Raw genomic sequence first — 12,880 nt, forward strand, 5'->3', positions numbered from 1 at the left:
TCGAACATGACGATTCAGATCCATCACTCCCCGGGAGAGACCTCGCGCGCATCGTCTGCTTCAGCCACCGGCGCGCCGTCCTTCCGGTCGCCATGGGCCATGGCCAGCGGCGGCGTCTGACGGGAGAGGGCGCAACCGTTTTCCCCAAATTCGTAATCACAGGTGGCAAAACGTATTCTTATCTGGTGACCCCACTGTCAGTGTCTGGTGCTCCTCCTAGCCCAGATCCAAGTACCCACCGGACAAAAAACCACCACTAGCAGTCGTCTTCCCCACGCGCGCGCGCCCAGATCCAAGCCCCTCCGCCGTCGCCGACCCCCGGTCATGGCTCCCACGGCGCCCTCGCAGGCGAAGTCCGCCTCCCCGTCCCAACCATCCGGGTACGCCACCGTCCTCCTCCCGCTCCCAGAACCTCTCGCCTCCCGAATCCTAGCTGACCAAAATCGTGCCCAATTTGAACCTGAGCGTGCAGGAAGAGCGAGGTGTCGGATCTGAAGCAGCAGCTGCGGCAGCTGGCGGGCAGCCGGGCGGCCGACGCCGACGACCAGCGCCGGGACGTCTTCAAGCGGGTCATCTCCTGCATGACCGCGGGCATCGACGTGTCGGCCGCCTTCGGCGAGATGGTGCTCTGCTCCGCCACCTCCGACGTCGTGCTCAAGAAGATGTGCTACCTCTACGTCGGCGTCCACGCGCGCGCGCACCCGGACCTCGCCCTCCTCACCATCAACTTCCTGCAGCGCGACTGCCGCGACCAGGACCCCACCATCCGCGGCCTCGCGCTCCGCAGCCTCTGCTCCCTCCGCGTCCCAAACCTCGTCGAGTACCTCGTCGCGCCGCTCACCACGGGGCTCAAGGACCCCAGTGCCTACGTTCGGATGGTCGCCGCCGTCGGTGCCGCCAAGCTCTATCACATATCCGCCACCACATGCATCGATGCTGACCTGCCTGCTGCGCTCAAGGCGCTCATGCTCTCCGACCCTGATGCGCAGGTCAGCCTCGTTCGCCCCCCACAAACTGCTTAATCAAATCAGCATTCTGTTACACATTGTGTTTACTTGCAAATGATTGATCAGCTATGCCGCCCAAATATAATCTCATCCCGCATTGTGTTTATTATACCTGAAACTGGAAGTTAATCTCACCTGTAGTCAAATGCTGAATATGCATGTAATCTGTGCTGTTACATAGAACTGAACTAAGCTCTGGTTTGATCTTACTTGTTCGATCATGTAGTTAATAGCTTGCTGGTAATTGCACCCTGTTGGCTGAACTTCCTACAATTATTTGATGGATCGAGTTAACATGATTATTTTTCCTGGGATGTCTGCAGATCCATCACACAGGATATTTGAACCACTTGATATAACCAATGCTAGTAACTTTATTAGTACAACTGCTTTTGGTTACAATAACTTGTCAAATTATCCCGCATTGTGTTTACTTGCAAATGATTGATCAGCTATGCCGCCTAAATATAATCTCATCCCGCATTGTGTTTATTATACCTGAAATTGGAAGTTAATCTCACCTGTAGTCAAATTGTTTTGTCGTGGCAACAGATTCTATCATATCCAGCTGATCTGACACTAAATCTATCTCGATTCAATTCTGGATTAGATATTGTGATAGGAGTCAAATTCACAAATGCTTTATTGGATGAGAGTATGGATTCGGAGAAGAGTCACCATGCTTCTAGCAAACCTTATGGATCCCTATATCTAGGATTTGATTTAAGGATAACAGAAGAGGAGATAGTCGCCTTATCTGCCGCCATCATGTGTCGCCCAGCTACTGCTTCACCAGCAGAGCTTGTGACGGAGTGTGGTACATCAGTGTTGGTTAATCGAGGCAGATTGACAGTTACTTTGATCCTACAGCAACCAGTGAGGACCCAGCTAAACATGGGATTTGGTTCCTGTTTAACCAATGAAAAAGAGCCCAATGGGCCTATGGGTTAACTGTAATATGCAATTGCTTTTTTTTTCTGTGTGTGTGTGTGTGTGTGTGTGTGTGTGGGGGGGGGGGGGGGGGGTTCGATCCCCTTCTACCTTAGGTTACCCGCTACACTGCTCGTGGCTCCCGAGGGCCGCATCTGTGTGCTGCCCCAGCTCTACCACCTCATGGTCCCGCCTTGCTTCCTACCTCGACCAAGAACCAGCTTGCTCTGACGGTCTAACCTTAGGTTACCCAGCTGCTCCAACCAAGAACCCGTGCCTCGCCGCACCATAGTCCGCATCTGGCTCTACTCTGATGCCCAGGTCTTTGCCGACCAAATCTGCTCTTCTCCACTCACGGCTCACCATAGGCTATGCCGTGGCTTGCCGTCGTGCTCGCTGTCAACGACCTTTTTTCTTCGAGCCATCGAAGCTCAGTCCCAGACTAATTTGAGTGATCTAAAAGTCCTCGAGAACTTGGAATTCCTGGCTGATTTGAGTGATTTGGTTCCCTACCTTAAGTGTATATTCTTTCCGCGAATCATTAGCTTGTAAATCAGTAGTATTTCGTTTGTGCTGAATACAAGTGCCAGCTTCAGAATGCACAGAATCAAAGCTTCTAGAGTTTCTTTGTGTCCTGTAAGGTGTGACATGATATTATAATCTAGGCTTATGCAGGATTGCAGGTTAGTTTGTTAGTGCAGATTACAGAACCAATTTGTAGCTCAGTAATAACATAATGCTAGTTTTTTGTTATTTCCTGAATCATACTGCCGGATGGCTTTGTCTTGTGTTTGAGCACAGTTTGTATCATCTTTGGATGGCATGTGTACCATACTGTTTGCTCTTGTTGGTAACTTGGCAAGCACGATAATTACAACAAACGCAAGGTCCTTGCTGTATTTGGTCCATTCATGCCTATATTATGTCATGTCATTAGATTGTGAAATTTTAAATGTACTTATGAATTGTTAGATTTTAGCAAAGGTCATCGCATTATTTTCCGCATGTGTACCATTTATGACTCTAATAACCTAATGGTTAACATATTAAGTACATGTACACAAAATGGTTCAACAGCTTATAGTTCGGAAGAAAAATGGTTAACCAAACCCCATCATGAGACCCAGCTACTCAAGTATGGGTTTCTTTATGTCCTCATTTGTCTTGCCCCTTTTATTTGCCTTCTAAACTTTGGAGTATCATTCACCATCTCAAACCAATATATATGCACACGGTTATTAGAATATTACCCATGTGTTTGTGCTTAAAGTTCTGCTCCGTGTTTTAGCTATTGTCCTTTTTATGTTATTTGTTTTGAATAAGGTGATATAAGTTAATGTTCTGTAAAATCGGCTAAGAAGATTCACTAGATGTTGCAATTACTTGAATTTGACTTAAGATTAGCCTCAACTTACCTATATCTAATAAATACAAACCCTTGCAGTTTGCTCAATTGGTTCTGTTTAGACAGCAGGTAGCCTGTTTCATTTTCGCATGATACTATCTACAATATAACATAGTGTATTGGGTTTACATAGCATCCAAAGTTGTCAGGGTGCTGCAAAGATTTGTTTCTTAAATAATAAGAAAGAAAATCACCACATATACCGGACAGTTTAGCTATACTGATGCTTAAATAGATGTCAACTTTGCCACATATCACTTGAGCATCATCCTTCGTCTTCCTTACGGGTACTTCCCATCTACGGCGGCTCCCTCACATCTCCAGCTTGCTGTGGCTGGCTACTCCACCTCCTCCCCCAGCATGGCCATGGAAGATTTGATCTCCAATTGATCCCAGCGAGAGGGACGGCGACCTAACTTGCTTGGTTTCCTTTTATTTCTGTTGGGTTTCATATCTAGCCTACCTTAACTTGCTTGGGGAAAGGCTTTGATGTTGTTGTTGTTGTTGTTGAGAGGGACGGCGACCGTTCTGATATTTTTAAAAGCAAAAAGGACTCACTCATATATGCATCCTCCTGTGTGTCCATTTCTTGCTTAGCGATCTTCCACAATACTGCATCCTTCTCCATTGACAGCTCTCTTAATATATAGTGCTTTCATTGTTTGTTGTCAATCCCTCCAGCTAGTCTGCACATTGGCACGGATGAAGGATTGACACCGTGGGTCCATTGCCCTTATATGATGTATGAACATACTGAATCAATGGGAACACTTCAGTGCAAATATTTCACTGAATAGTAGCTTGTAGGTTTCAATAAATACAGAGCTAACTACTGGAATTATCAGACATGTGTTGGTTCTTACGACTTTTATAAAAAAGCTGAAGTATTCGTAAACTGTGCTATTTCATGCCTACAACTTTGAAATTGTGGTATTTAAAATACTCCATTCATAAATACATCTCCTTTTTTACGTTGACACGGTCTTTAACATACACCTCTAACTGTTACCTCTTGTATATATATGTTAGGAGAAAGCATTATAAAAGAATAATATGGAAGTACTTTTCATGGAAAATCTAAAAATATTATTTTCGCCTCAGTATGAATAGCTTTTTATATGAAAATTTCATAAGTTTGACTGCACCCTTTCAAGGACTTTGCATCCTAACAGGGGTTATTGTGATTTTCTTACCCGCGAAATCCAGATATAGTCTTATAGAAGGGGTTGGAATGTTAGCTTGCCCGTTAAGAGATCCTGTCTCGAGGAAGTTATGACTTAACCTGACCTGTTTCATTGGATGTGTTTATTTAACTGGCCTTTGGTAGAACTAACTAATTATACTTGTTTATCTTGTGTAAATGCTGTTTTTCTTACCTTTTTTAGGCTGCCTAATTACATTGCCAAATCTTCAGGTGGTTGCGAATTGCTTGCATTCACTGTTGGAGATATGGACCTTAGAAGCTGCTAACTCGGAGGAAGCAGCAAGGGAGATTGAGACACTGTATAGCAAGCCAGTGGTGTTTTACTTGCTAAACAAGTGAGTTTCCACCTTTGGAATTTTGTTAGCAATACTTCCTGTGTGCATTTACTGGAATTGTTTTTTTTTTCGATTGCAGAATCAAAGAGTTCAGCGAATGGGCACAGTGTCATATTCTTGAGCTGGCATCCAAGTTCCTGCCATCTGATAATAACGAAATTTTTGACATAATGAACCTGCTTGAGGATCGACTTCAGCATGCAAATGGAGCTGTTGTTTTAGCAACAATCAAAGTTTTTCTCCACTTGACGATGTCAATGACTGATGTTCACCAGCAGGTGCATAATTTGCAGCACCTACTATAGTCCCAGATTATGCAACTTACTCTTGCAGCACAGTAGTGCTGCTTAAACTAAATGTTGGAAGTCTTGCAGTTTTTGTCTTACTGTTATGCAATCAAATACACTGAAAATATGACTCCACTTAACCATAAAATGTACATAAACACAAAATTCTTTTATTGGAAGTTAATATTGTCTTCAAATTTTGTCATGCTGCGTGCACTTCAGCTATATTGATTTCTCATGCTTAGATGCTATACATCCTTACAGCCATACTGTGCGGTTTCTCCTTTTTGTGTCACTATTGTTCACAGTTCACTTAAGTAAATATTGATGGAAAATCTTGTTAACCCCTGTTTGCACCTCCATTTTAGGTTTATGAGCGCATAAAGGCACCTTTGCTTACTTTGGTAGGTGCCGGGAGTCCTGAACAATCATATTCAGTGCTATGTCATCTGCATCTTTTGGTGATGCGTGCTCCGATGTTATTTTCCACCGACTACAAAAGTTTCTACTGCCAGTTTAGTGATCCTTCATATGTGAAGAAGCTGAAACTGGAGATGTTGACTGCTATAGCAAATGAGAGCAACACATACGAAATTGGTAATACCAGATGTCCGACTATGTCATGTCTTGCAAAGTAGTTGATATATTCCTTTTTTTCTAAAATGTTCACGTGATATTTCTCTTCCTGCTAGTAACCGAGCTGTGTGAATACGCCGGAAATGTGGATGTGCCAATTGCAAGAGAGTCTATCAGGGCTGTTGGAAAAATAGCTCTACAGCAGTATGATGTGAATGCTATTGTGGACAGGCTTCTACAATTTCTTGAAATGGACAAGGATTATGTGACTGCAGAGACTCTTGTAAGTTCTCTACTGCTATTTGTTGATCGTTGCGAGGGTAATCTTGCAGAATTACATTCAACTCTGCATCTTTTGGGCGTCTGAGTAGAAATTAAAATGTAGGTCTTGGTGAAAGATCTTTTGAGAAAATATCCTCAATGGAGCCATGATTGTATAGCTGTTGTCGGAAATATTAGTAGCCAAAATATTCAGGAGCCAAAAGGCAAAGCAGCTCTCATCTGGATGCTGGGTGAATATTCACAAGACATGCATGATGCTCCATACATTCTTGAAAGTCTTGTTGATAACTGGGATGAGGAGCTGTCTCCTGAGGTATTGACAATGCTTTCTTAATTTTGTTCTTCATATCTTCTCGCCAGTTTAAGATGTGTCAGTTCATATTTTGTGTCACAGCAAATATGGTATTCATTACTTTATTAAGTTATGTACGAAATTAACTGGCTGGCTAAAATTTTATCTTCCGTGACAGAATATATTTCACTCTTATTCATGCCCTATATATATCCTAAAGGATTACTCACAGTTGACAGAATATAAGTCATTCTTATGCATGTACTATATGTATGCTAAAATTGGTAATGTTATGTCCCTACGATGTGCTCATGATTTTTTATCTTCTACTAGTATATAATGGTTTGTTGTTAGCATACAGGTCTAAGATAAAGGCTAAAGCACTAAATCAGTTGGAAATGAAAATTGTAATGATGGTAGTCTTCCTGGCATATAAAGGCTGTACGGTTGAATGTCCTCAGTGAGTTAGTGTAACAAATAGTGTGGTTTCATGAGTGAAATTCACATCCTTTCGCACATTAACATCAATGTCAATCCTCTTGTCCTTATAATTGACTCTTGAAACTGGTAGGCCATATGATATAGTGGTATAAGGTATAACCCTATTCTAGTTTTCAGATAGTTACTCCCTCCGTTCCATATTAACGAACTAATATGGAACGGAGGGAGTATATGCCATGGCCTTTGTCACAACCAAGCAAGTAGTTACTTGATGTTGAGCTTCACGTCATTCTTCCAGTGGTATCTTATTTTCAGGTTCGCTTGCATCTTTTGACTGCGGTGATGAAATGTTTCTTTAAGAGACCTCCAGAGACACAAAAGGCATTAGGGGCTACATTAGCTGCTGGTTTAGCTGATACTCACCAGGTTAGGATATTTTCTTTGGTAACAATGGGATTATTTATATCATTTCAATGAAATCGTAAAAGAAGTTATCGCTCCAGCTAAACTGCCATTGCATTGCAGGATGTTCATGACCGAGCACTTTTCTACTACAGGCTTTTACAGTACGAACCTGCTGTAGCCGAACGTGTAGTAAACCCTCCCAAGCAAGCTGTCTCTGTATTTGCAGATACACAGAGCAGTGAAATCAAAGATCGGATATTTGATGAATTTAACAGCCTATCAGTTGTATATCAGAAGGTACACATAACTCAGACATTAAGTTATATTTGTATCAAAGTTTGGGTGTTATGATTCCCAACACAAGTCGAATTTGGCTCGTGTTGTATGTTGCAGCATTGAGTGCATCTTGGGGCCTATATATTCAGAAATCTGACAGTCTGTTAGTGATGAAGGTGCCGATGTTCATGTTTTGCCATAGCAAAGCATGTAATTGCACCATCAGAAATTCATTTCCTTTTACCAGTAGCCAATAGCTCTCAGTGGAGGCATTTGGACGCAGTAATTTGATATTACTAATAGACTAATATAATTATAGTTCATGGTTTTTGGTCCATTATCGGTTGTAATCACCTGCAATGCCAAGCAAAACCAGTATGTCTCCTGCATGCTTCAGCGTTTAAAACAAGTACAATGAAATAATTAGTTCTTAGAAAGAACCAACTTTATATTGCAATTTGCAAATTCATCACAACTCAGCATAGCAGAAATGCAAAGGCTTTGCTGGGTACCAGTCTTCAACTGTAAAACTAGTCAAGGATTACAAGTCGCTGAGTCACAACTTGTCGCTGGGGTACTGACTCACAGTGCTAGACTTGTCGACATGTAGTCGAGCTGTAACTACTAAAAAATACTAAGTAAATAAGCTACTAATAGTAGAACACTACAATATATTAATGGCATAGGGGAGGAACCTGATACTGTGACAATTGCGTCCAGTGGGCAGGGCCTCCACTTCTGTGATGGCATAGGTGAGTGGTGGCGCAAGGGAAAGGGCGGCCAGAGGAAAGGTGGCTGGGTGGGAGGGGTCTGTCTCGATCTGGAGGGGTAGAGTTTCATGTGCGTTGCATCCAAAGAGTCCACACCATGTCATGTGTCAATTTTGTGTTTTTTGAGCTTCAAGATATGCGTTTGTTCATATGCTTCTGTGGTTAGATATGCACCACTTTTTTTTTTTGTTCAAGATAGGAAACTTATATGGTGTGATGTGCACTTATTGTAATTTACAGCTGCTAGATAAATTTAGAGCATATGTTTGTAGCAAATCAGCTACTCAGATATATTTATCTGCATTAATGCTTAAAATTTGTGTGAGCAGTACTGACATCTGTGATGCATTGCAGCCCTCTTACATGTTCACCGACAAGGAACATCGTGGAACATTTGAGTACTCAGAAGATCTTACAAATTTAACTGTTGGAACAGAGGCTCCAGAAACAGTCATTTCTGCCCAAAGATACCAAGAAAACGATAATGATCTCCTGCTAAGTACTTCAGATAAAGAGGATAACGGTACAAGAACCAGCAACGGTTCTTACACCTCTACATACAATGCTCCTTCCGATTTGCTAAGTTTGCAAACACCAGCGGAAACTGCACTAATAAATCATGGTGGTTCGTCATATCCATCACAAACAAACTTCAGTCTTGATGACCTTCTTGGACTAGGTGTTCCTGATGCCCCAGCACCTCCACCGCCCCCCGCACTAACCCTCAACTCAAAGCCTGTGCTAGATCCTGGGACGTTCCAGAAGAAATGGAGCCAACTGGCATTATCCTTTTCTCAGGTATGTTGCTTTCAAGTTTCCTTGCATTTCCTGATAACAGGCAGTGCAAAATACTCATGTGACCTTCTCCCATTGTGTGGTGAAGTTTCTTGTGATTTTAGCGAAGTCATTTGCTGGATGAAAATCTTGCACGCTGCCATTGTTTAATTTGTGTCTTCCCATGAAGCTCATCTCAGATGAGTACGAATTTAGCAGTTCTCTTGTAGTGATTTGGTCAATGATTTTGCTTGGATTGGGATTGGGATTGGGATTGGTGTGATTTTCCGTTAGTAGTAAAGGACATGAACTGGGTTCTGCTCTGCTGCTGTTGTGTCGTATATGGGGCCTCCCTTGAATGTCATCACATTGATAAGTCTGACATTAGCAGTGCATGTTCTGGAGCTATTGTTTCACCCTCCTGATCTTTTGCAAATTTCTTATCTTACATGGTTTTGTGTTTAACAGGAATGCTCTTTAAGTCCACAAGGAGCCGCATCTTTAATGAATCCCCAATCGCTCATTCGCCATATGCAAAACAACTACATTCAGTGCATTGCTTCAGGCGGTCAACCTCCAAACTACAAGTTCTTTTTCTATGGTCAGAAAGACGGGGCTACTGCTTTCTACCTTGTAGAATGTATTGTCAACACAGCATCAGCGAAGGCCCAGCTCAAAATTAAGGCCGACGATGGGAGTACTGCAGAGGCATTTTCTGCTTTATTTCAATCAGTGTTGTCCAAATTTGGGCTTTCTTGATCATGTGCATTTGCTTCTTTAATCCACAATCCTTGGACTCCAAGCAGAGCCTTTCTGGTACATTTTTTTTGTCAGAAGTTTGGAGAAGATGAAATTGGCATTTCAACCAGTGGCATGCAAGTACCATCAAATTCCGCAGGGTGCAGACACTGATTGTTGGGGTTTTCGTGTGTGGAAACTAAGCATTGTACATTAGTGCATTTCATTTGGTCATCTGGTGAAGAGGCTGGTTTGTTCAGGGTTTTGGGGGTTTAGATGGTCTGTTGCCTTTTACTGAAAAGCAGGCGAATATCACCTTCGCTGTGTGTGGAGAGAATAGATGAACATATACATTTTGTATTCTATAATTTATATGCAGGTAGCAATAAAGAAGAGTACATTTAACTTTTTTTTTGAAAGATCCAGCAAAATACCTTCTTTTCGTGTTAAGAGCATCTCCAACAGGCGCGCTATATCGTCCGTGCTGCAAAAAAAGGGTCGGTATACCGCGCGCGGGAGGGAATCAGGTGCTCCAGCAGGCGCGGTAAACCGGTAAACGGCGCGGTGGTGTAATTTTTTTAGAGCGCGCGGCGTTTTGCATAAACCGGAGCGGCATATCTGACGTGTCGGCTATAGCGTGAGGCATCGCTCGTCCAAGCGCGAAAGAACCCCCGCGCTAAAACTTCCTCTTCCGCGTCGCCGCTCGAGCGCCCAATCCGTTGTCTTCGCGCGCCGCCGGCGAAATCCCGACGATGGACGACCCCTCCGGCAACCCACCGACCCCTCCCTACTCCGTCCCACCCTCCGTCGCCGCCACCACTTCAGCTGCGCCGCCGCCAAACCCTAGCGGCAGCGGCGACGGCGGTAATGCAACGGCTGCTGCGCGCGCGCGCTCTTCGTCCCGTCGCCGAGGAGGGGGAAGGCGTCGTCGACCAAACGGCCGCACATCGGTGCCGCCTCCGTCGCGCCGCCGAAGAAAGCGAAGGCGCCCGCCACCTGCCGGCCGCAGCCTCCTCCTCCGACGACGAACCATGCGCCTCCTCCTCCTCCGACGAACCAGCCGGCGCCTCCGTCCAGCAACCGCGCGGGCGCATATATGGTGCATGATGACTTGGAAAATGCGGAAGTGTGATATGCATTTGTGATATGCAAATTATGTGTTCCACTTTGTCCATTTGAACCATAGGTCGTGTGTCATTGTTGAACTACGCTATTTTGTGTGTCGTTCTTGAACTATGTGATGTATGTTGCACTTTGTGTCATTTGTTTCATGAATTATGTGTGATTATTTGATCTTTGTGAATGCAAAATAGTCTACAAAACTGCTTTCCGCGCCCGCGCGCGCTATATTTTGCCGCGCCCGGCGAAGGACCATTTTTTCAGCCCGTGCATGCGCTGCATATTAGCGCGTCCGGCGGAGGAAAAAACGGCACAGCACGCGCTAGCTGTTTACCGCGCGTAGATTCTGAGTTTTAGCGCGCCGTGATACGCCTGTTGGAGATGCTCTAAAACAAAACAAAGGGTCCCCGAAGGAGCTGCTGGGCATTTTGCACTGGCAAGGCGCCATTATGGTTCGGTGAATTCCATTGACAATTTCATTCAGGCCTTGTTACATTGACAATTTCATTTAGGCCTTGTTCAGTTAATAATGGACTGGATTTGGAGGAATTGGGAAGAATTTTGATTTTGATGGAATTTAATCCACCTCAAACCATGCCATCACCCCTCCGGAATCTCTGAAACCTACTGATTTTGTCTTAGAAAATGCAGCGGTTTTGCTCCAGCCACAGCTTGTAGGAGAAGAATATATAAGTTTAGCTTGAAGCGAAGTTCTAAATGATGCTGAAGACCAATACGACAATATAGAATGTTCCGCCTAAGGTAAAAGGTGGTCTACCTGACAAAACAAAATTAAGCGACTCAAAGAGCTTCTGGGTTTCCATCTGCTAGCATCCTCTAGCAACTCGATGAGCTTAAGCACACAGGAAGACATACAATCTTACAAAGCACAAGCACCAGATTCATAGTTAAGATTCCAACCACTCTTACACACAACAAAATTTAGAGTCAAGATTACAACCAACCGAAAATTGCTCTGCAAGTAACATGAATAGTTCAATCAAGACATGAGTCAGACGCATCAAAGTAGAGGATCTCACAAATAATAACACAGGAAGACATACAATCTTACAAAGCACAAGAACCAAATTCAGAGTTAAGATTCAACCAATCTTGCAAACAGCATATGCAGAGTTAAGATTCCAGCCAACCGCGAATTGTTCTGCAAGTAACATGAATAGTTCAATCAAGACATCAGTCAGACACATTCAGACGCATCAAGAGGACATGTAACTCGCACAAATAATAATCATAACACCCAGATAGTTCAACACACCATAATATTAATAGAAGATCCATAGGGTTTGTAGCCAGATTCGATCCAATCCAGGATCGATCCGATCACATGACATTATTAGACCCACATAGAAGACATCTAATATCCCCGTATGGGGATTAACAACTCAGCCACCACGATCCAAGAAACAGCAAGAACACCTACTTATATAATCTACTAAAACGAGATGGATCGATCCAATCTCGACCCCGCCGGGTACCGGATCAGACGGGGGAGAGAAGAGAGAACAGAGAGGGCTTGGGATCTCCCGAGGTCATGCCGACGACGATGATGAGCGGGATGAAGCCCCAGTGCGCCGCCACCTTGGCCGCCTTCATCGTCATCGTGCTCCACTCCTTGGCGTGCCGCACCGCCACCGCCATGGTGGACTGCTCGTCGTCGGCCGCGGCCGATCCCCTCTTCCCGCCCTTGCCCCTCGGCTTCGGCTTCAGCGACGGCCGCGACGCCATGGCGACTTTTCTTGATCTTCCGATTCGCTTGACGGGAACCCTAGGGTTGGGGGATTGTTTGGTCTGGTGCTTGATCTGGTGCGCTGTTTCGGGTTAATATTGGTTCCTTAGTGGGGGCCTGTCCTTCTCGTGTTCGAAACTATTTCTCCGGGAGACCTAATGGGCCTTAAAAGACCTTTGTGCTATTGGGCTAAAGTATTTACAAATTTGAGCCGAGGTTCTATAGAACTTGGGCTGGCCTGGACACAAACGGGAATACTAATTCTCAAAAAAAAAAAAAAAACTAACGGAAA

At 44.1% G+C, this 12,880-nt stretch overlaps 2 protein-coding genes across 2 annotated transcripts; one reads left to right on the top strand and one right to left on the bottom strand.

The window, feature by feature from the left end:
* The first annotated feature begins 226 nt into the window (after positions 1-226).
* Positions 227-10,141, top strand: LOC127343021 (beta-adaptin-like protein A). Its single transcript, XM_051369099.2, has 11 exons — positions 227-380; positions 473-989; positions 4,757-4,881; positions 4,961-5,159; positions 5,537-5,765; positions 5,861-6,027; positions 6,130-6,339; positions 7,075-7,185; positions 7,285-7,461; positions 8,565-9,008; positions 9,453-10,141. Exons 1-11 carry the CDS (start codon positions 325-327, stop codon positions 9,741-9,743), a joined length of 2,526 nt encoding a protein of 841 aa, XP_051225059.1. The 5' UTR covers positions 227-324; the 3' UTR covers positions 9,744-10,141.
* Positions 10,142-12,104: 1,963 nt separating this feature from the next.
* Positions 12,105-12,675, bottom strand: LOC127343023 (mitochondrial import receptor subunit TOM7-1). Its single transcript, XM_051369100.1, has one exon. The coding sequence runs from the start codon at positions 12,585-12,587 to the stop codon at positions 12,342-12,344; it is 246 nt and encodes an 81-aa protein (XP_051225060.1). The 5' UTR covers positions 12,588-12,675; the 3' UTR covers positions 12,105-12,341.
* Between the last annotated feature and the right edge of the window lie 205 nt (positions 12,676-12,880).

The sequence above is a fragment of the Lolium perenne genome, chromosome 3 (genome assembly GCF_019359855.2).
Source record: "Lolium perenne isolate Kyuss_39 chromosome 3, Kyuss_2.0, whole genome shotgun sequence".
NCBI lineage: Eukaryota > Viridiplantae > Streptophyta > Magnoliopsida > Poales > Poaceae > Lolium > Lolium perenne.

Coding starts and splice junctions, on each gene's coding strand:
- LOC127343021 (XM_051369099.2), top strand. CDS start 325: ATGGCTCCCACGGCGCCCTCGCAGGCGAAGTCCGCCTCCCCGTCCCAA. Junction 5,160..5,536: donor TGACTGATGTTCACCAGCAG/GTGCATAATTTG, acceptor CCTCCATTTTAG/GTTTATGAGCGCATAAAGGC. Junction 9,009..9,452: donor TGGCATTATCCTTTTCTCAG/GTATGTTGCTTT, acceptor TGTGTTTAACAG/GAATGCTCTTTAAGTCCACA.
- LOC127343023 (XM_051369100.1), bottom strand. CDS start 12,587: ATGGCGTCGCGGCCGTCGCTGAAGCCGAAGCCGAGGGGCAAGGGCGGG.